Source organism: Haliaeetus albicilla, chromosome 9 (genome assembly GCF_947461875.1).
Source record: "Haliaeetus albicilla chromosome 9, bHalAlb1.1, whole genome shotgun sequence".
NCBI lineage: Eukaryota > Metazoa > Chordata > Aves > Accipitriformes > Accipitridae > Haliaeetus > Haliaeetus albicilla.
In genome coordinates, this window is record NC_091491.1 from 41,435,274 (window position 1) to 41,459,420 (window position 24,147).

General features: G+C 41.6%; 1 protein-coding gene across 2 annotated transcripts in view; it reads left to right on the plus strand.

The window, feature by feature from the left end:
• The window catches only part of PPM1L (protein phosphatase, Mg2+/Mn2+ dependent 1L), a 109,183-nt gene that overhangs the window by 70,102 nt on the left and 14,934 nt on the right, over positions 1-24,147 (plus strand). For both annotated transcript variants that reach the window (XM_069792820.1, XM_069792819.1), the window contains exon 2: positions 6,018-6,192. In XM_069792820.1, the coding sequence (XP_069648921.1) occupies positions 6,018-6,192 (175 nt within the window). The remainder of the gene's footprint in view (positions 1-6,017; positions 6,193-24,147) is intronic.

Sequence of the window (24,147 nt, forward strand, 5' to 3'; positions counted from 1 at the left end):
CATTTTTTAGGCATCAAAGTTAAACTGACTAGTCTGTAATTCTGTTTCTCTCCCTTTATACTATTTTAAGCGTAGCCCTGACATTTGCCCTTTCCAAATAGAGTCTCGCCATCCTCTGTGAATTTTCAAAGACAGAGGTCATTAAAGAGATTGTTTCAGCCCATTACCAATGTATACCTGAATGAATTTCATCTGGCCCAGCCAGCTGGAAAATATCTAATCTTTATAAGCACTTTCTAACATGTTCTTTCCCTATTCTGTCTTGAGATTTTGGTTATTTGCCTCTGATATTAGCTGCCAGTTGAATGCAGCAAGGTAAAGATATTGAGTTCTCTAGCAGAAAAAGACATTAAATACTTCAGCTTTTATGGCAGCATCTGTCAATAGCTTTTCTACTCTGCTGAGCAGTAGAGCAACATCTTGCCTGGCTTTTTTCTTATTAAAAATGGACTTGTCAAACCTTTTCTTGCTACCTTTGCTAGCTCCAAGTAATTTTTTTCTTTTGCCTCCATTTGTTTCTCAGTGTTTGTTATTCTTTTATTGTCATGTGAAACCACAACATATATTCACATGGTATTCTGACTGTGTATATGTGTCCTTCTCGAGTTTGAGATCACTGAGCAGCTTGTGACTTAGCCAGGTTAATTCCTAGGTTGTTTCTGCATTGGGATAGTTTTCACTCACATCATTTCTCTAAGGAAATGTTTGCTCCCCATACCTTCTTTTCTCCTTTGAGTTGCAGCTCTTGGTCCTTCTGTACTGTCAAGCCTCAGAGACCTTTTAAGTGCCTTTCCTTTAAAGTCCTTGGTCTTTATTGTGTTGTTTTCTCCCTGAAGAATTAATCATCACCTTCATTAAAGTTGTCTTTTGCCTTCCCTATCTTAGGGGGCTTCTCAGTGCTGGAACATCCCATACCCAAACTGGTCTTTGCTGCTATCACCAGCACACTCCAAGTTTGCTGGACAACCTGTGCTCTGAAATATATTTCCTATAACATACCTGAGTAGTTGCAGTACTTCGTTACATCTTGTGCTTTAGTTGATTATTCCAGTTCCTGGTTAAAAAACCCCAACCCCTCTACTTTATTTTTCATTCAGTGTGTGGTGGACCTGCGCTACGGTAGTGCTCTCTGCTTCTCTTTTTTACGTGATGACTTTTGGCAGGTTTGTCTCCCTTTTACAGACGGGACCTAGAAGAGCAAATACTCTCTTGATGTGCAGGGCACTTCTTTATTTCCAAAGCCTCCTTTCTCAGTAACTTATATCATCTGTATTAACAATCTAGTCTTGTGAATTATTTACTGAGCCTCTCTTATTGCCCAATTATATTCTAGTTTTGATACTGTACTAATTTCCTTCCAGCTCGTTTTGAGTATTCTCCGCAGTTCTTATAGAGATGTCTAATAGGGTCCACAGATCAGTCCCACTTTACTCTTTGTTATGTTTCCTTCCCATGAGATTATCATGGCCAACACTGTTTTCCACAAGGTTTACACCCATGTTCATTTGTTGTACACACCTCAGGCTTTTATTTGTCAAACTCACTTGATCCTACTTAAAAAATTATTTCCCTGCGGTAAACCAGGAGGTGAGCAAAGTTGAAATTCCTCTTTTTCATAAGGTGAATTCTGTTCTTGCCCAGCAGTTCATGGTGTATCATCTCTGAAGAAGTAAACTTGTTGTAGTGACCCATCTGTCTTTGGAGGGGAGGGAAACATAAAAAGGAGAGGCAGCAAGATGCGATAGAGGAATCTTGATTGGTTTTTAAACCCTTTATTGGTGTACGTGCTATAACAGCACTACCACACTCTAAAATGGATCCTGTATTTTCCCATGCTCTCTGAATGTTTGCAGTAGCTGGGCAGGCAGAATGAATTGTCTCAAGAATATTAAGATCATAAATTTGTGGGTTTCCTCCTCTCCCTGTAAATCATGGGAATCAGTGCAGAGTGCGGGTCTGAGGCAATAAAGTCTCCATCTTCCATTTTTTAAATTGGAAATCTGTGTTTATAAATAATGGCCATTCCAGCTAATTAGATCCTTCAGTTGCCTTATGTGCCAGTGTTCTGATCTTCCCACAGCTCTTGTTTGCAGTGCTTGTTTTTCATGGGGTCGTGGAGATGCTTAACACTTGCTGTCTTAATTAACGCATTTTGTCATAGAGTACTGGGGTCGCTTCCTGCATGTTTACGCTTATGCCCATGGAGGTGTATCTTCTCTGTGTACAAGTATTTGCGTGGAGAGACGCGCAGTTCGGGAGCCAGCCCTGAAGCTCTGCCGTCCTGCTCCTCCTACCCAACTCCACCACGGGGCGAAAAGCAAGCAGATTCCCAGGGCATCGCCACTTGGAGAGGGTTTTCCACTGACTGGTGTTTATCAGCCGATAACACAATTTAATGAGTCCTGCTTGAGTGTTTCCAGTGCCAGAAATATGCAAGGTCCCTGCATTTGCTTTGGTGAAAACCTGAATTTTAAAGGTCAGCTGGGTTGGTGAAGCCAGGCTGTGGGATGTGTTGAGCTGTAGCAGCCTGCAGAATGTGATGAGGATGAGCAAGGATGCAACTGTCCCTTGTGAGTGTGGTGGTTTTCCACACACCAAGTACTCTACCGTGTGTTGAAAGCCTTTCCAAAATTGCCCAATATAGCTGTGTAAGGAGACTGCTTTGCCAAGCCGCCACTTGACTTTTGAAGTAGGTTCATAAAGAAGCCTTTAATTAACCATTTTAGACCTTTACTTCCCCACGTACAAAGGAGCTCCCAGAAAGATAAACTTCAGAAAAGCAGAGCAAATTTTAGCAGGCGGTTAGCATAATTTATAAAAAGAAAATTTACTTTGGGTATATATATTTCTCATCAATTAAAAAATGTGGGCAAATCTGGTAGTTACAGAAGGATGCTGGCTGCATTTAAGGTTCAGGTTACTACACAGTGAGGGATTTCAGCAGTTCCTGATGCGATTTTTATGTAGGGGATTTTTTTTAGTGAATAGAGAAACGTGGGGGTTTTGTGAATAAGCTCTGCAAGTATATTTCATTGTATGTAGATATTTTAAAATTGATTCTATACATATGAAATACTATTTTTCCATGGTAGGATGAAATACCTTAAAGTCAATTATAGGTATTAAAGTCAATCCTTTATTTAATTTGGAGAAGAGTGCTTCAGACTGAAAACAGATTCACAGGGGATGCTGCAGTTTCAGTTTTATAAAAGAAATGGATAAATTCCTGCCAGAAAATAGGAGGCTATCGTGACCGAGAGAGGTGACAGTTCAGCAGTGTGCATTTATTTCTGTTATGTTGTTGTTTTGAAGCAGTGATCTGTGGGAAGGTGCCTGCATGAGCAGGACCACCGTTTCTTTGCATTTCTCTCTGCTGCAGTGCCTAGGGCTCCAAGCTGCTTTCTTGTAGGGGTGGTGATGAGGAAGACTGACCAGCAGATATTGTACAATTAGTTGTACGCCTATAACTAATAGCTGCTCCTGGAAAACACCTGACCTCAGCCATGTTTGTAATTCCTTCCTGCAGGAGTTAGAGGGACCATACAGAGGAAAAGAGGATAAAGCTATTTTGAAGCCTCAAAGTAGTGAAATGAGTTTTTCCCCCTAACTTCCGCCTGTGACACAAATACATATATTAATGAAAATAGATTTCGTGAGAGCGGGGGAACCCCAGTGCTGGCTGGAGGATAAGCGGCTGAGCTGCCGGCAGGCTGGCCGGAGTGGTGGGATGCTCTGCCAGCGGGCTGCCCGTGAGCAGCATCCCGCAAAGGGGTCTCTGGGCTGCGGTCTGCGCCGAAATCGGTAAGGGATACACACAGGGGAAGTTTGTGATCTACTCAGATGTTGAATACTGTGGTCTGTGCAATGAGAATTGAGGTAAGATGGAAGAGCGTGGAAATGGTGGAAGTCTTTCTTTTTAAAATGTTGTTTAATTTTTATTCACCCGGTACAGTTAGCTTCTTGGTTTCTTTAATACCAAGCACATGCATAAACACATGCACTCACACCCTTACACTTTTTCTTTTTTAATGTTCCAGGTACTGGAGTGACTTTTTAAAACCTAGATAAAATTACTTTTGTACTGAATAAAATATAGTACTATCCATCTCATTGGTGCAGTGCAGCTAGGGATGTAATTACTCAGATGTGGCTGATCACCTTTCTTGCTAGAAAAGGAGAGGAGTTTGTATTGGTTTCATCATTACTTTACAGTTTAAATTTTTAATGACATCTAGATGTAATGTGAAAGGCAGTGGACTAAGCAAGAGTGTTGGGTTTTGCTTCTCACTGTGGGGGAAAAATTCCCACCTGTGAGATCACACTTGAGATCGGTGTAATCCTCGGCCTCGATGCCTATGGAAAGACTTGACAATTGGGCTGCATGTGGCTCGCGATGGCTGTCCGTCACGCCAACCACAGCTGATGGTCTCAATGGTTTTCCCATCTGCTTGTACCCATCTGTCTCTTGATTTTTACTTGAGCTGTAAGATCTTCGGGACAGCATGGGTATTTTTCCTTATGTATTTATAGCGAGTAGTATGCAAATATTCACTCAGCTGCACAAGATGTATTTCAGAAAATGAGTATGTATAAATTCTTGTTTTGTTTTCTGGTCTTCAGAATTGCTGCCTTAGGGAGAGCACAAAAATAGCCCCCTGCAGAGTAAAACCTCTTCTCAAAGGAAACATTAAACACAAATGCCTGAACTTGGACTAAAATAATTAGTATACAGCGTATCTTTTGGCCTTCCCTTGGAAGAAAACCACTATTAAAATGTAACATTAAATATGCTGTACTCATGTGGAGAGTTCGTTTCGTTTTCCTAGAATAATTTCATTCGTCTCACATGGCTTAGCTTGCAGAAAAATTGAACACAACTCCAGTGATATTTTAAGGTTGCAATTTAATCAGCAATTGACTTTGGAAAATTAAATATAAACCCAGGAAGAGCCTGTTGCTGAGTAGAGGTAACTTCTGGTCAGTTCCAGGCCTGAAATAATACAACCTTGTTATCATTTTTTTTTCCTTTGGTCTTGAGGTTGGCAGGAAAGCTGGAGCACTGGGCAGCAGCCTTTGCTACATCTTCCTTTTCCAGTTACATTTGTATCAGAGATGGAAAGCAAAAAAACCCCAAAACAGCCCAAAACCATGCCAGAAAAAGGGACTTTCTAGTCCCTCTTAAGTGGGAGTGTAATACTTGCAAGAGAGGGATGCCAATGCTTAAAAAGCAGAAAGCTGGTTTGTGTTTGGGTCTCACCAAGGTGTCTGAGCCCAAACCCCGAGGGAGAGACCTGTTCCAGTGGTGGCAGGGATCCTGGCAGCACCAACACCTCTCCAGAGGCAGATGCTCTTATTAGTTACTACCATGCACTTTTTTACACAAGGCTCCATAACATTGGTACAACCATGCCACCTTGTGTTAATTTCTGTTTTCTTATGGCCTTGAGCAGTCAGAGAAAAAAATTTTAAAGAATTTTCCATGTGTGGATGTGCATGTATATGTATGTATGTATGTCATTTTTTAATGCTGTTAACATTCACTTCTATCTCCCTATCTGAGCCTGGTTCGATATCAATAGCAGGTGAAGTGATTCCACTCTGTCACTTTGTACTTTAAAATTTAGAATAAGGATGACATATTTCGTAGTTATATTTTCAGAATATGTTAACAATGAAGAAGTTGAGCTGTTGTGGTATGTATGTGTCTAGTCCAGCATGGGTAACTCTTTCTGGACTGCCATAAACTCCCTGCCGAAGAGTGGTTATGCTTCAGCTCGGGAATTTCGTTCATTATATCCCCAACGATCTGGAATTTTTGGGTGGGCAGGGGTCATTTTGGCAGATAAATGACCTGTGGATTTTGCACCATGGAGTTAGTAGCATTAAGAGTGTTTTATTGTGAGGAGTTACATTTGAGAAAGCTTTAAATTTAAAAGAAAAAAAAATTTGCTATGGGTAGGCATAAAGCTTTTCAAAAGAAAATGTATTAATTAAACCTTTGCCTCTTTTCTACATAGTCGGCAGCAGAATATGTGAAGTCCCGTCTGCCTGAAGTCCTAAAACAACATCTTCAAGACTATGAGAAAGACAAGGAGAACAGTGTGCTGTCTTACCAAACCATCCTGGAACAGCAGATTTTATCAATTGATCGAGAAATGCTGGAAAAATTGACTGTATCCTATGATGAAGCAGGTATATTTGTGTTTCTTTCTAAGTTACATTTTACTGAAAAGAAATTGCTCACTTTCAGTCTTTCTCCTGAATACTAGTGCTTGTACCAGCAAATTGAACTTTGTCCTCAAAGGTGTAAGGTGACTCAGTAAAATATTTCTTTCTCCTAAAATCAAGTTGAGACAGAAGATTTTCCACTTCAGTGATTGAATACTAACTAGCTGAAAGGACAGTTATTTTTCTAACAACTCTTTGTCTTTTGTAATGCACTGATGTTGATTGTCTCTGCAAGTGGTGCGACCTGATTTCTGCTGTTTTCTCCTTTACTGCTAACTTATTTCAGGGGCTCACTTAGCTGAGAGTGTACTGGACAGTCACAGAGTCTGATTTTTAAATGTGACATGATGCATGCTGATGGCCAAAACCAGATAATTTGTAGAGTGTTGGAGGCATTTTAACAGTGCAGTTACAGAGGTTTTCAGTTTTGATATTTACGTCTTAATAATTTGGAGATTTTCTTACTTATAGCTAATACTTTTTACTAGCATTTTGGTTTAAAGTAGTTAGAAATGTCTTCCAGCTTTTAGAACCATCACAGAGTTGTGCTGATGCATGGTCGTCTTTACCGTTACAGAGAAAAAAAGAGATGCTCTTGATGTTTTTCACAGATCTTCCAAAATTAGCCACCAATATATGCTACATGCCTATCCCCTGAATCTTACCAAGTTTCTTGGTGTTTAAATAAATTGAAATTAACTATGCAACCTTGTAAAGAAAGAATCAAACAAAAAGAACAGTTCATTATTTTACTGCTGAATTAGTATTCACGGCAACAAGTGGACTGGCAGTGCGTACGGAGGTCTGTACGGACAAGCCACGTGTTTCCACGCCAGGTGTGTGCATGCCTGGCTCACTGCACTCCCCTCAGTAGCACATCTCTCAGCATCCTTTGTTTCTTAGCTCTCTCTGAAAGATGCTGCTCTCTGTTTCTCCACTTTAACCACTTGTGGCTGAGAGCTGCAACACTCATCTCCTTTGATCCGCAGCCCTACCAACCAGCCTCGGGCAGCCTTGTAGTATAAAAGAGAGTTTATACTTAGCATGTCCCCATTTGGGGGTTTTTCTTGATCCCTAGTGGCACTTTCTTGTCTGTTATTCCCCTGACTGTACCTGGCACTGTGGTGCCCTTGGGGAACCGTGCTGAGCTCAGCTCCACGTTTTCCTTCCAGCTGTTTTAGGCAGAAGCCTCAAACTCATAACTGGGTTTTTCATCCTGTTTGGATTGTGTTTGCCAGACACCAGCCCAAGCGGATGACTCTTTTGTTTGGTTAGGTGGCACCCTGCTAAAATTACCATCATCTGAGTTTCTCATCACTAGTCCAGCTCTGGAAAACCAAGCACTGACAAGCTGGTGTTATTTTGTCCTATTACTTTGTACTCATGCTGCAGTGCCCTGAAGTACTTAAAATGCTCAAACTACTTAGCAACTTTGTTCAGACTCCTACTCAGACTCCCACTCACTAGCAATATGATTCTCTTAAGATCCTTTGATCTCGAAGGCGCTCGAGCAACTTAAAATGCCATTTGCAGACTGCACGTTCTGGGTACTTGCAGGGCTGTGACCTTTAGTAAATTCAAGTAATTACAATGCTCTATTACTATATCAATTATATTCACGCGCTCACCCAATAAATAAGCCTGATTCTCTTAAACTGCTTTGATCTTGAATGCTCTCGAGCCCTGTACGGTGCCATTTGCAGACTACACGTCATGTACTTAAGGAGCTCGGAGTCATATGAGTTCTTGAAGGACAGCAGAGTTAAGATGAGGGCACAGGATATTTGTTTAATCACATATGGCCTGTTTTTAATGATGCATAAAAAACAAGCTTTGAAAGTTGTTGCTTTCTGTTGCTTCTGTTTATCTTTTTTAATGCAGAATTTACCAGTCCAATGAATCATGTAAATCTTTTTCCCTGGTCTGGTCACTTCATCTCTCCAGTCATTTTGATTGATAAAAGTTTGTTAGGAAGGAAAAAATGCAGTGGAGGAAATTACTGACTCCTGTCAGAAGAAAAAGCAAGCATTTTCCTTTATTGAAAACTGCATGTTTGTACAGAGAAAATAAAAGATTAGAACTGCTCGAAACACACATTTGGGGATTTATATCATGCAATAAAACAATCATGTGGAAATGAGAAGCTACATAAATAACTAGTTTAGGGGAGTCCCAGCATATACACACATTCAGAACAGAGAGCGCAGCTCACTGTAAATAAGCCAAAATTTCAGCTTCCCAATCAGGTAGAGACACCTCTAGAGATTAAAACATGGAAATGGAGCCCACTCATCATTCTAATCATGTCACTTGTTTACTACAAAAGCAGAAATGCTGCTACCTGCTCTTGAACTAAGATCTGATTGTGAGCAAAGCACAGAAAATGGGCAGTTAAATATAATTGCAGCAGCTGTTCGTGATCCCGAGCGCTCCAGCTATTCAGTGCTCGAGCAGTTGTGTTGGTGACATTTTTCTTCTTATTAGTGTTTTTCCATATCGAAGTCAGTTCAATGAGAAGATCAAGCTGCTGGTGATACACACAAAATGAAGAAAGCTATCTTTAAAAATCAGAATTATGAAAATAAAAATGATTGTGATGTAAGGGGAAAATACAACTTTGTCTGGCAGGGGACTACATGAGACATCAACAAAACCCATCCCAGAGAGCACTGTCAAGGGTTTAATCATGAGCAGCTGGAGTTCTGCTACATGTCAGCCAGGGAAACTAGAAAGTCAAATGTTTAAGGTACATGTTACAAGGGGTCAGCAGCCGATTGTAACAGGGTGCTGCATGTAGGGGAGCACTTGTACAGCAAGGGAACAGACTTTTCCATCCAGGAAACCTTTCCCATCCCTCCTGGAAGGGCCATTTTCCAAGGGTTCGCAGTCTTCACCCCCAGCTAACTCCCTTCACCCCAGGGCTGTCTCCCAAAGTGGGTAGAATTCAGCTGCATCCATTTGCCAGAACAAAATAGAACTGCACTAAAATGGCTTGGGCTTCTGGTACAATTTTGCATGTTAATTTGGCCTTTCTAGCAGCATGCAATATTAATAACGTGCAGCTTCAATGGACTTGAAATCCTAATGCCTCTTTTTGTAAATCTTTCCCTTTAGGAAATCAGTATATCAGAGCTACCAAATAAAATTAGTTCATCTAAAAATAGTCAAATGTTGACAAGATTTTTAGTGAAGTTTGACTAAGGAAGCTTTATAAAATGAAAGCAGGCCAAAAGTGACAGATGGGTACAAATCCTCTCATAATCTTTAAATCCCTTAGTTTAAAAAGTGGCATTCTTGACTAGCTAAGGCTGGGTTAATTTTGTGCAAGAATTTTTTTTCTGCTGAAGCTTCTTGGCTGTTAATCCTATTCCTTCGATTTATAGCATCTCTAAACATCTGGGGTGGTCAGTGACTACTCTGTACAAATGCAAGTTTAGGATATTTAAAGGCACTTTGCATTTAACTTTGGTGTGCCAGGTAGCTAAGGCCTGCTAGGAGATTGTGGTGGTGTTTTTGTACTGTAGTCAATAGGTTTTTCTTTAATAGATGGCCCCTCTCCCCCAGAGTCCTGGAGAAAGTTATTTTTATTATAGTGCAACAAAAAAGATTAGTTTCATTTTTCCCTGCCATGAAGCAGTCATGGAAAATGCTGATATTTAGGCACTATATCCAGAGCCAGATGTCAGCCAAAACATGTTTTCTTAGCTAATATTTGCCAGGACACCCCATGTTTCCTGGAGCCCCCTGCAAAGAAAGTGGGTGGCTGCTCCTTCCCATGTCCTCCTGGGGGGACCAAAAGCTCATGCTTGGCCAGACCCTGCGCACCTCTCCCTGCAGATGCACTTTGCATTAGATTTCATTTGAAAACCTTTAGATTCAGTTGACGTGCACCATTGCTTGAGATGGTCGCTGCCAGTACCATAGTGCTTCTTAAAATGAGTTTTTATGCTAGCAGTCCATGTCCCAGATTGCCTAAATACTCTGATTTTAGCAACAAAATTTATTTTCTGCTGAGATAAAATGTGGCCATTAGCACTACAACACCTTGCACTTTGTCTCTGGATGAGATAGGGATTTGTACTCTGCCTGCCCCGACCATGCCCAGGCACTGTGCTCTCCCTGGGAATCACACGGTCTTTCAAAGCAGGTGATGCATCGTCCTCCACTTCTCACTCCCGGCATGATTTAGTATATAATGAATGGATAAGGAATTAAATCAACTCCTTATATTCAGCCTGTATTTCTGTGCTTCGCAGAAGACTGGGTCTGGTTTCTCTAGTAGCTGCAGCTGTGAAAACCGGCTTCAAGCATAAATCCAAGGCTCAGACCTTCATTCCAACTTCAGGACTGCAACCCGGTGTAGATCCAGTCCCATGAACATTTGCCATTGCGGGCAAAAGTTATAGACAAGCAAAAATATTCGAAATTAAACTTCAGCCCAAGAGGTTGGCAAATCCATCTGCTTCACACAAACGTCCGTGCTAGTGTGGTTGCACTGGGAAAAGGTTAACTTTAATCATCGAGGGGCTGATGATGCCCCTTTTTCAATTACAGTGCTCCCTTTCTAGCAGTGCAGGCAGGTGTTTTCCCCCAGAGAAAGTGACTACAAAGGGAAAATGATAAAATTAAAGCAGTAAAATTGCACCAGAAATATATCCTATAATTTGGGATAATAAATACTCTGCTGGGGAAAAAATCTTTTTCCCACTGCAAAGAGCTTTACCGAGTAAAGTCGTCATTATGCTACATCACAGTGAAGATAAAGTGAGTTATCTTTGCTGTGATGTTTATCCCAAGGTGGTTCGTGCTCAGCAGTAACCTATTAAAAATGCAGAAGGAAATCTGTTGGGTTTGTTATGTCCGTCTTTAAAATAATAATAATAATAAAAAAGTCTTATAATGCACATTCATGCTTGGACCATGCTTTTGGTATGTGTTTGGTCCTTTTCACAGAGGGCTTGGTCTTTGGGGAAATATGGGAACACACTTTCAATATTGGTGACTCATCAGGTTTTTAAATCCTTGTCCTGACAAGGAGTCTCGGGAATATTTGTCTTCCAGTCTCAGCTACAGCCATTGCCAGTAAGGCAAAGTACGGGCTTGCTCTGCTGACAGCACTGGGTAGAGCAGACATCTGTAATCTCACAATTATACAGTGATAATGGTCCTGCAAGAACATGTATTACTGCCAAAAATGAAATGTCCTGAGCCTAAAAAATGGTTGAAAAGCTTTATGTAAGTTTTTAGGAGGGATTTAAAGAGCAGGAAGGAAAGTCATACACTAAATATGATAAAAACAACAGTTGCAAAGGCAATGGGTTGTACAGAATATGCAAGAACAAAAAGGAGAGAGCTGTAAGGAAGAGGAGAGCCAGAAGCTGCCTTTTTCTGAAGAAAAAGCATGTACAGGCAAAGGCTGGTGATAGTAGATGATGTGTTTCTTTATCTCAAGAGGTGTTACTGGGTAGGATTTCTGTGTGCTGTGGTGAGCACCACTTGACAGGGGTGTAGCAATCCGGTACATTTATTTTCCAATGTGTTGCAAACACGTCCACATGGCAGATGTGTAACTAACAGCTCTTGAATGTGTTAGGAAACATTTATTGCTGTGCCAGAGGCTTTCTTCTGACAAGGAGAAAACCAGAGTAGCCTGCAGGCCACCGCAGGTGGCTGCTTTCTCTGCAGCTCATATTCGATTTTTAAATGATTTTTGGGTATTTGATCTCAAGAAGATGCCCTAAAACAACTGCCTTCTCTGGATCTTTGGTTGCTGCAGTGAGAACTCAACATTGTACTTTTTCCAGATAATACAGTAGAAGTTTTACTCTTTATAGCCAGATGATTACTGCCGAATTTATTTCATCTCTGCCTTACACTCCACGCTTGCTTTGGCTTATTTAATTTCTTTTACATGTTAAAGATACAGCTTAAACTTGGTCACCGTGAACCAGTGCTCTGTTTTTCTGCAAAGGACCAGCACCTACAGCAGAAATCATAGGGCAGTCACTGAGGGTAGAGTTGGTCTCTTTTACCTTTTGATATCTGCATTGTAGACATCAAATTCTGGGCAACTTCTCTAGAGCTCCTCAGTAGTCGTTGGAAAGAAAACAGCATTTCTAGTGTGATTCATGCATTTATTTTAAGCATCTGCTTTAGTATGTGAAGAGTCATATCCTAAACGTGCCCTCTCTTTTCCGTTGGCTGTGAATTAGCATTTGCTCACGGGTAAAATACAGGCAGGCAGCTCTAGTTAGGAGCTGAACGCCAGCCTAAGTGTCTCTGTAGGTGTACACATAAAACCATTTAAATTATGTTTCAGGGTGTAGCTTCAATGCAAACCGTGCAACTCTCTAATTTCCTACATTGTGGTCTTCCAGCTTTCTAGAATATCGGCAATGTTTGTAAACAACAGACATGTTTAAGCCAGCCCAAGCATGTTACATTCTTTTGCTCCATTAAAATAAATTTTATTATTCAAATAATTATAACCTTTCAGCAGAAGCTCAGAGCAGAAACAGCACTTTGACAGGTGCCTACTTCCCTGTGAAATATTCTTCACTTCCTCATCAATTTTTGGAGTACGTATTTAGCTATTTAAATTTGTCAGCTAGCAGTCAATTTTTCAGAACCGACATAAACTCCAACTATACTTGGTTCGAAGTATTTGGTAAATATGTTTAAATATTTGGTAAAACCAAAAGAATATATTTTTGTATATTTGGTGAAACCTCTGTGCAGTGTAGGTGCAATGCTGACTCTATAGGGCTACATCAGTAAGTTAGGGATTTTTTTTTATTAATCAAGTGAAGCATTCTGTTCTCACTCAGGCATATGTAACTATTTTCAGTCTTACTGTATAAATGCCATGTACTCTTCACATTGGTATTTATACATTTGTAGCAATTAAAAAAAAAAAATTACAAATTCTACTATTACCAAAGTCCTGCAGAAAGAGAAGAAACCAACACAGCCCTGCAGAGTGCTGAGATTCAGAAGTGTAAGAGAAAGTGGGTTTTAAACTATTTAACGGATTTAATACTAATTATTACTAACTGACCATTTCCTTTCTGTGTACTTATCAATTAAGTCTGGAATGCATCTTAAATGCATAAACTTATTTTTAGTTGATTACTTAATTCAGTCATAACTTGTGGTAGAGTTGGTTCTGGTTTGTTGCCCAGTGGAGGGTTGGTTTGATGTCTCCTGCATTCAGGAAAGGTTGCTCCTCCAATCTTTTAAAGGTTTTTTTCCAGGACGCTGCATTGTCACTGACTGATTGCCATCTTCCCTGTTTGTATCTTTGGCCTAATGAAAGACTTAAAAAGTGTGTAAGCTCTGGAGAATGAAAACCACTATTTGAGGTTCATTTTGCATAAGTTTTTGTTAGATTTCATTTGAAAACCTGTATATTCAGTTGATGTGCAACGTTGCTTGAGATGGTTGCTGTCAGTACCGTAGTGTTCTTCCTCAATTTCAGATATGTGTTGCATGAGTAGACAGATGTAAGCATGGATTTATCTCTTTTTTTCTTATTTATTAAAAAGATATCAGACAGAGATAGCATTTGAAGACACAGCTTGCTGCAGATTCAGTGTAGGCAGAGAGAATATCTGTTCCAGGTCTCTGGAAGAAAGCCATCCATCTCGGCGGAGGTTTGTCACCTGCTGATGGGTGCAGAGACAAATGCCTGAAGGGTCTTGTGAGTAGCAGTGAAGGCAGCAAAGTTTGTTCTGCCTACAAACCTGACAGACCATTCGGAGATCCTTAGCAAATTTTCCTGCATCATTACCCAGACAACATAAACAGTATTGCTGTAGCAGGGTGGAGCGGCACAAAATCATCACCAGCTACACTTTTGCAAAACCCTTCATTACACTCGCGGTTGCTAGATTTTGGTATTGAAGTGAATATCTTCAGTCTCGCTGCTCCTTGTTTTGCCATATCATGTATGAAAAGCTAATGTTTGCGTTCTTTTGAAAACATTTTAACAGGAAAATCATTGAGAAGAAAATACATTGTAATAACATCAAGAACATCCAGATGCACAGGGATTTATGATCTAAGGGCCCTGCTGTGTTTCTGGAGATTGCTTGCGCTCTTGCACACACCTTTGTGTCATCTGTCCTTGCGCTCTCCCCATTTGCAGCAGCGTTCAGGTCGTGCTAAGCCCTGCTTTGCATGCACAACTGCATTGCACGCTACAATCAATCACTGTTAGCCTTTTCCATTATTTCCCAGTGTTTGAATTATACATGGGGAGATGTAGGAGGAAAAAGGAGCAGGAACAAAAGGAGGCTTTCTGTTCTCAAGCGGAGCTTTATTTAAAACCCTATCCATAATCTGTAACAACCCATTAAGGTAAAGAAGTTGGTCATAAACAAGCAAAAACTGGTTCTTCCTCATGCCTTAATACCTTTCTAACAGTGGCAGTGGCCAAGTTTCAGCAATATTGGTGCTTTTTGCTCCCTTCGTGTGCATCTTTTCCAGGCAGTTCTGGGATTATGGGCTGCAGCTGTTGTCTGCCAGTGGATTGGGCATATCTTTTTAAAGCCATTCACCTGGGCTCCAGCTGCCAGTCAGATTTGCTGATCTCATACAAAAGTTCCCCCCAAACTGTGCTGTTTTCACTCAGCTGCGTGCCAGGAGGATGATTTCTGAGGTGACAGCTCTGCCCCAAAAAAATGGATGTTCAGCAGATGGGAGGTTTTGCATTTGCAAATGGGCAAAGTAGGTTTGATACAGAGAACTGGATGATACAGCTGGAGAATATAGAAGGAAAAAAGTATGGTCCGAGGTGACTTTTGGCCAGGCATTGGAAGATGATTAGCCCCTGAGTTTGATTAACCTGAAAAGGGGCAAAGTCACCAGCTTGATTTAAGCTCCTGCCCTTGCTCAGGCCAGCCAGCCTGTATTTACAGCTCAGTAAACTCTGTATCAGCGAATTCTATGTGTTGAATAGCGGAGGGGTTGGGGACAGAATGAGGATCTTGAATTAAATCACAAACCTCCTTAACTGTGTGTAATTCTAGTGCGTTATTGCTCCCCACCCCTTTTTCCCTCTTTGTCTCACTCCCACTCTTCTGCCAGCACGGGAAATACAAAGTAAGATCACAATACCTTCAGACGGGGTGCATGTTTGTAATTCGGTGATGCACCTTGGGCACCGAATAAATAATTCTTAAATACCGCCTCGCTGTACAGCTCTGTCTGTATACTAATAAGTTCCTTCTTTGTTCAGGAGTTAAGGCGAGTGATCCATCATGCAAGTGCCTCGGGGCCAGCTGGAGAGCGGAGTGGTCCTCCATGAAATTAGCTGCAACCTGATAGACGGTCCTGCTGCCGATGGGTGTTAGTGCTTCGTAAAACCCGACCCCAGGAGCCGAGGGATAATGCAGTCTTAGTAAAAACCATTCGTTGGATACAATTGCCAGCCATAAGGCGGATTTTTGAGCAGCCTGGTTAAGGCTGAGTGATGCGGCGATGTGCACAGCATGTATAAGCTAGCTGTTAGTTACACTGTTTCTGAAGGATTTGCTGATTGTAGGTCTTGAGTTCAGTTTAGTGCCTACCCGCTGACACCTTATTTATTAGCTGCTGCTTTAAGTCTGGTATTTATGGCTCAGGCACCTCAGGAAAGTGCAGGTCAATTCCTGGGCTTCAAATGAAATTTTGCAGCCTTGATCCTTTAGGCAGGACTGGGATAAAGCCAGAGACGTCACAGGACTCCGCACAAATTGGATACTTTTAATTATTTTGGTGGGGTTTTTTTTCCAAGTGGGATTTTCATTTTGCTGCTACTTTTCCATGTGATTACAGGTCTCGTTACAGTTGAATGTCGCTAATAAAAGCCTGTTGAGCATCTAGCATAACATTTTCTAACTAGATAAGGTCAGTCATGCTCTTATACAGCCTTGTGGGGCAGCATTTGGAGCAGCAGAATTGCTGACCTTATTGCTGACACTTAAAATCACCAAGCACTGGCTGTCCCTGTATGGCCACCAGCAAACTTCTGCTTGGCTTAAAATGTGGGGTGGATCCTGAAGCAGGTCGGTACAAAACTGACTCCCTCAAAGCCAGTTAGTGTCATAAATGTAACATCTTTAGTATCTTTGGCACTGTAATTGTGGAGGGTTTATTTGTCTGAAATTGCTAAGAGGATGGAATCCCTTTTTTTCGTGTGTGTGATCAGTTCTTCAGATGGTGTTTTACACTGATATTTGATATATTTCCATAATGGGAAATGCAAAGCTGTAGAAGATTTCTAATGGATCCATAGAAGATCTGTCTTACAGATCACAAACTTTGGGACAAATCTTAACAAAGCAGGCTACACATATCTCACTGTAAAACTTTTAGTAGGTTTTATTTGTTTTTAAACTTTTATCCATCTCTTTCTTAGAGAAGTTAAGGTATTGTTATTTTGAGGGAATACCCTTATCTTTCCCAATGGAAAACTTACAGCTTCTTTCTGAACACCATAGGTTCACATGAGCAGCTTTTGTCAACAGAGGCTGGTATTTTGCAGGGGTTGGAAGAGTTGTGATACCCTCCGGCTCCTCTTCTGCTGGCCGTTTGACCCGATAGAAATCCCACCACTTTGTTCCAGGATTGGATACCTCCAATTCAAAGGAGGTGAATTATACAAAATTGCTCCTAAATTTTTGTTCTGCTGTAGAGGTCTAGAAATGGAAGAAAACATGTTCAACAACAGATCGGGGAAAAAAATATAATTGGGTGTAATTCCTACTTGAAAGCAATAAGTTTTGTTTCTGTTTATACAACCTGTGCTTTTCAGCAAGGGAATGGTGCGTGCTCGCTGTCGTTTCAGCGCAGTAAATGAGCTGGGGGCTGCACTTCGTCTGCTATGCCTGATATCTCTAAACCTCACGCTAAGCTACTCTTCACTCTTGTTGCTTGGCTTACGTAGCAGCTGGCTTGAGCTATTGTAGGAATATGGTTTGAAATAGCGGTAGCAGGATGCCTATCTGTATATACACTATATTGCATGAACTTCTACAGTCATTTGTGTTTCCAGTGCTTCAGGAGCTCTTACAATCAGAAGAATTCAGACTTTGCAGCTTGTGTACAAATGCTAGTGTTGCACTGACCACACAGATGGTGTTTCTGCCCGTGGATGTTGAAGGCTCGCAGGGAAGTGTCAGCAAGAGATTTCTTTTGCTCTCATGTACAGACCTTAGCATAGGCATTTTTTCTTGTTGTATTGCTGCAAGGCTGCACGGGAGGTTTAACTGCTGCAGAATGCCCGAGCCGGTCTGCAAAGGAGATTGCACATGTGGTTTTCTGCACTTTAATTAGCCTGGTGACATACAGAAATTTCTAACCAGAAAAAAATAAACAGTTTTCAACATATTTCTACTTCTAGCATATTAAATGGCTGAGTGGGATGTTCAGGTGAAACTAAATATGGGAGTAATGCAAAGAAATAGACTTTTGAACTGAAATGGAGATTCCCTTTGTATTAAGATTGTTTTTCATAAGGACAAGAAATTAATCACGCGGTGCTAGGATAGCACAAAGGTGGGCGCACTCCCTGTTTCCTCAGCAGTGTTGATGAAGCAATGTCAGAGCAGTCTGCAAGATGGAGAGGCTGCCCAAAAGGGTTTCCGTTTTTCAGTAATTAACTTTTGTTACCTGATGCACAAAACTTCCTTCCAGCTCTTGTTTTCCTGCCTGGAAGACGCTTTTAGGTATTTTTTACATAGCTTCATTTACATGAATCTGTTAGTCTGTAAGTATATCCCAAATATGATTAATGATGAACAGGATTGAGTTATATACACATACTCATTGATTAGACAGGGAAATAGGATCGATGTTTCAAATATAAAATCTTAAAATAGTACTGCATACAGCCAGGTAGGAATAGTTTCGTGATGGAAATCAAACTACAATCTTAGAAAGATTTGAAGTGATTTCTATGTATTTCTAAGAACCTGATGTTTCTCTGAATCTATTTTAAAAGAGGGAGTTCTTTTAAATTTAGGGGAAAAAATTATGTTGAGATGATTAACAAGAATTATGAGATCTTAAATTTTCAGAATTTTTTTTTTTTAGGTTTGTGCTTTACAGAATTGGCTTTTGCAGAAGAATTTTGTTAACTGAAACAAGGGGCAGGTGCCACTCATTTGTAGGAAATGCCAGTACTGAGGGGATTCAAGGATGAATGCCTGTATGATGTGTAGGCTGTTCAGTCCCATGTACCTTGCAAGACATTTGAGGGAAAGGAGGTGGGTACTTCAAAAAGGCATGGGTATTTTTCAAAGGTATTGTGAGCAATCAGCAGCTCATTTCATTCACAGGTGGTTAGCCCAGTAATTTGTTGAAATTGTGTAGTATTTTGGAGATTATAGTAGCATTTCCTCTAACCTGCATAGCTTCTGCTAAAAGAAATCATATAGCTATTTAAACATTTCAATAACCTATAAAGGAGTAAGGGACGAAGAAGTGCTAATGAGCACGATTAGCTTGGCCTTTCACAAAATCTTTGACAAAGGCCTAATGTCATTAGAGAAGCCCAAAACGCATGTGAGAAATGGTGTCTTGAATTAGAAACCAGCCAAGGAGGACGCACGCAGATCGTTGTGATCCAGCAAAACGTCCGCCCCCGCTAAAGATTTTACAGTGATCCCACCCCAATTACAGGTTGTTGGGATCATGTTTTTTCAGTTTGGAGAACTGTTGTTTTCAGTACCTGATTTGTCCCTCCTTTTCTGCACGGACACAGTGGTTTGGGGAGCATCAGAACAAGGAAAGGGCTTCAGCCTTTGCAATTCCCACAGTTCCTTTCACTGCCGTAGCATGAATGAAACGTGAAGGTCTGCTGTTTGGTTTTATCATTGCTTATCTTATAGATAAGCAGTGGGTAATTAGATTTATTTTTATGGCTTTAGATTAGAATTGGTGGGTCATTTGGAGGGCGCACGGAGGCGGCGTTTCATGATCTTGATGGTCTCCCACCACTTCTTATCCATATTCCTGGCAACTGGGAAGCAAGAGACTCCCTTACCCTCCCTCATATACTTACTTATGGTGTTTTTCTCAGTCTTGCCTATTCCACAGGCGATAATCAAAGTTTTATTTGCATTGCCTGAGGGGTATGTGCAGAGCATGTAAAATAGAAATTCAGAAGACACATGTCTGGTCTCAACGGGAGGAGCTGAGGCAGATGGGCACAGAGGACAGCTATATTAATGATAAAAACATCACGTATCTGCCCTGAAAACTGCTGGGGTCTTATTGTTTAGGATTTAAAGTCCCTGTAAGGCAAATGGAAATGCATGGTCTATAAATGAGAAAGGAGCTTCATGCAGTGTGAGTTGCTAGTGGAGAGTAAATTTAAATCTATATTTTTGTTTATCCCGCTTTTTGCACTGTTCTGAGTAATTCTGTTTCCTTCTGGAGATTATTGAAGCTCAAAAATACTAGTTCTTACTTAATTATTGTGTGAATTCAAGCTTGAGCACTGTCAAAAAAAGATGGGAAGGGGCTTTTTGAGTTGGTGTTTGTTTGGTTTTTAATCAGTCCAGCCAAGTAAGTACCGCATTTCTTGACCTGCAGTCGCTCTGAATCCATTTCTGCTCAAAGGGTATGGTAGACCTCTACTCTCCAGCAGTCAGGCATCACAGGAGTGCTAATGTACACCATTAGTTTGCGAAAGGGGATCCAGACTTACCAAAAAGTGGTTGTGTGGGTTGATTTAACATACCTCCCATCTGACCTGGAGTCACTGATAAGGCAGGACTGGTCTGAGCTGTTATTCCATTGTCAGTTCAATACCTGGGTAAGGGAGCCGGCTGCTTCAAACCTGCTGCTATTTTCAAAGATACTGTCAGTGCAGGGCTCATGTTGTTTACATAGAAATTTTCCACAGCTCTATGTTTGACCCTACGAAACGCAGACTGCGAAAGCTGTGTCCATCCGAACATGGTGCAGGTCCAGGTACTCAGGATATTCCCTTTCTAATTAGGGTTACTGGGGATCTTCTTCCCCACAGCTTCACAGTGGTCCCAGCTGGTGCAGCCCACCTCCTCCTTCTGCAGACCATCTCAGAGGTGAGATCAGACTAATTTCCTATTGCACAGGCTTCTGTTGAATACAGATGAGCTGTCACAAGCCCCACCTGTGTGGGAATTAATGTAGCTGTTGGCCCTCTGAGGTTTAATGTTTTTAGGCCAAACGCTAAGAGGACAGTGTTGGTCTCTCCGAAGATCATAGTGATGGTCTCTGTTTCTGAGGTCAACCCATCCAAAACGGGCTGCGGGAGATGGTCAGTGCTGGGATAAATATCTGCAAAGAAAACCGGCTGACCTTTTAGTTGAGAGAAGAGACCCCCCTGGGACGGAGAAGTGGGCGCAGAGGTCTGTATGGAAATGTTGGCCATGTGTGCGTTCACAGATGGGACTATGCAGGAGCAAGCCTATGGAGGGACGGGGGGCTGGTCAGAGACTGGACTTGAGAGAGGAAAGGGATGAAGGGGTCTTCAGAGATGCTTGTGATTAGAGAAGCAAAGGGGAAAACTAGGAGAGAGGTGTTTCTAGAAGCATTGAGCTGGCAGTGCTGGAGGCAGTAAGAGGGATGAGAGAAGCTCACTGCGCTGCGGCTGGAAAACACCGTTATGATCTCGGCAGAAGCAGTTTCAATGGCAAGCCATCGCCAAGAGGCTGCGTTGGAGGAGGCATAGCATGGAGCTGAAGGGAAAGAAAACCTCAGGCACTGACTGCAAACAGCATCTTCAGTGAGCTTACAGGTGAGACAGGAAAGCAGTGGTAGCTGTAAAAATCAAGGGTAATGATGTTTTTTTAGAGTGGCATTATGAAGATGTGCTGCAAAAGAAAAGAGCCAGAGAAGCATAGGGATGAGGCAATAATGAATTAAAAAATGTTAAAATCAAGTTTATTAGAGTAGGAAGACAGGTAGATGGGAGGCAGCACATGAGCAACCTCGGCATGTGTTGTGCAAACGGGGAAGCAATGGTCAAAATGTAGGAGGGGGTAGTCTTATTTTTCAGTTTTGTCTGAGAAAGAGACTGTGTGCAAAGAGCCATGGAAAAAGGTGGTGGAAGACTGGGAAAAGCAGTGAGAAGGCATGTGTGGGAGGGACAGTTGTTCAGGAGGAAGAGCTTTGGCCAGGGACTTCTGCCATTTAAGAGCCTGAGGTAGGGACAGGGTGGAGGTGTGATTTCTTATGAACGAGGGATTGGCAAAAGTTCAGGGTCAATGAGAGCGATGAGGGGGAAGAGAAGGGGAAGAGGTTACATGTGCTGATGGCTTGAAAGCTGTGGGGCATGACAGACTTGGAGAACTTCGCAAAGAGGGAGAAAAGAAGTGACGTGGTGAGCACCTGGTGAGATTAACTGCACTTTTGCTAATGGATTAGGATGAAATGAGGGCACTGGAGGAATTTCAACCCACTTGGGCCATCTGGAGCCCAAGAGCTCTGGTCCTCATCCTGAGCTGCCCCACCAGCAGGGATTTGGAGCCAGGCATCAGCAGGATTTTTTGATGCTGCAGATCTCCAGTGGCTGCAGGGTGAGCTGGATCATGCCTGGGCTCCCTAATGCCTTTTAAAGGTCTTGTTTGCGCTCTGGTGACTTTTCCTTCTTTCGATAAAGTGGTTATCTAAAAACCGGTAGAGCTGGTGCAGCCTTGACTTTTACAAGGTGCCTTGTCTGATACTAAAATACAACACCAATAATCTTACCTGGCTTAAAAAAAAACCCCAACAAACAAAAAAACCCCTATCTCTACAGCCAGTATAGTACAGGTTTTAAATTTTCTGGTGATTTTCTTTGTAAACTGCTCAGCAGGGTATTATTCAGGCAGCTGCATCAAGGGACCAATATAACATGTGTTCTCAATTTTGGACCCTTTATGTTGGGAATTTTCCGTTGTGCAATTGCATTAAATCTGAGGCGGCTGACAAGAGCACGATGTTTTCTAACTCTACACAAGGTTAAATGACTGAAATAAAAATAGATGGAAAAGAAAACAAAGTAAAATAAGTTTGCTTTTTCATGTAATGGCAGGCAGTAGCGTGAGGTCAGGGACTTAACAATAGCCCAGCCATCAGTCAGGGACCGTGAAACACCTGATCCTTCCTAAATCACTTTGGAAGTTATCCTCTGTTTCAGATGCTCATTCTCTTTCATTCACACAGATCATATAACCAAGAAGACCATGTTCAAAGTTATCATTTTTATATAAATTGTGGTAATAATGACTCTATTTGTGAAGCATTTTACTTTCCAAACGCCTGGGCTGTAGGATGTTATTTGCAATATTTTCCTTACTAGGAAATGCATGATTTTTACAACTGCCTGTAGGAAAAATACACACTGGGCTGGTGTCACGGGAAGGGGGGAAGGCAATCTGCAGAGCAGTAGGGTGGTCTTGCACACAGGAGAGTCGATGAATTTACAAATGCAAATGTCAGGCCAAGATGGCAGCTACAGGTAAAGCTGGAGCTCTGATCTTCAGAAAGAAGCATCAGTTGGGTGGTAGATCACGGAGGTTTGCAGCCTCATGTGCAGCTTGTGGGTCTCTGTCCTGCAGCACTCCAGGATCATTCTGGAGTTGTTTTTGGCTCTGTGTTCCTGTCCAACAGGGCTTTCACTTTTGCCCCTGTTTTACATTTCACAGGTTTTGTTTTCGACCCAAACTGCAAAGGCAGCTGTTCTTTTTTTCTCTGAAGTTTAGACAAAATGTCAGACCAGCTTCAGCAGGTACCAGCCCTCTAGTCTCTTGCAGATTGTCAGCACAGTGCTGCTTGAATGTTTGTTAAGGAAAGTTTCATAAACAAAAGCAAGGGCAAGTGCCATTTGTTATTATAATTTTCTTATTGAAGCAGAGCTTTATGCATTTGCAGAGTTAATAGCTTTTGTTCAGGTAGAGAATGAGGTGACCTCAAATGCTAAATCCCATTTTGTTCTGCTTAAATGACCAGCTGCACCCCACTACAGTAGTTTACGCCCTCGTTATTATTTTGTTGTCTTTGTGTTTTGGATACTGGTATTTTAACTATGAGGTCCTCTGGTGTTAGAGCAGGTCTCTTCACCAGGGTGCTAAGGCTGGACACCTGCATCCAAACAGGGCAGACATCCAGCCGGCAGGTGCCCTTTTCAGCACAACCTTCTTCACACCCTTTGGTGCAATCTTGTTTAGCCTTCAGAGAAGGTGTTTCTTGAGCAGGCAGCTCATTTTGCTGGGTTCCTCGGGTGATCCTGGTAGACGCGTTCCTCTGCATGTCCTGTGGTTAGGTGAGCCGTTAAGTTGTGCGGTTAGCAGGGGTTTTTAGCAACAAATGGGAAACTATATCCATTTAGGTCTGCAATGTGTCAGTCAGTTGCAAAAAATAATATATATATATGCGCCTGTCTTGTGAAAAAAATAGCTCAAGTTTAGAGCTGTGCAAGACAGGGCATTAAGTTAAAAATAAATCTTCAGAACATAGTGCATCTAAACACAAATTGTTTATTACTGGCTATTTTATTTATACCAGTTATGGGATATTCAACCACTGACATGGGAACAGCAAAACATAGTTTTTAATTCTGGGTTTGGACAGGAACGCAACAAGCAGCAGCTATGAGAATTTAGCTTTAAGACCACAGAACATAGACTTAAACCCTAATATAGCTCCCCAGGAGCAAAACCAGAGGTCAGGATGCTGCTGATGGTAGGCAGTGGTAGAATGCCCCGTTGCCGGCATTTCCATTAAAACTGCATCTTTGTCCGATTATAACGTACAAGCGGAGACACATTACTTTATATCACCGCTGTTGGTTGAGTTTCATCACTGGGGCCCTTCATCAGGCGTGCTGGCCCCAAGTGCTTCCTCCGGAGCACCCCAGCTGTGGATGCACCTTTTTTTTAAATGAATAATCAGATGTAAATTGGTAAC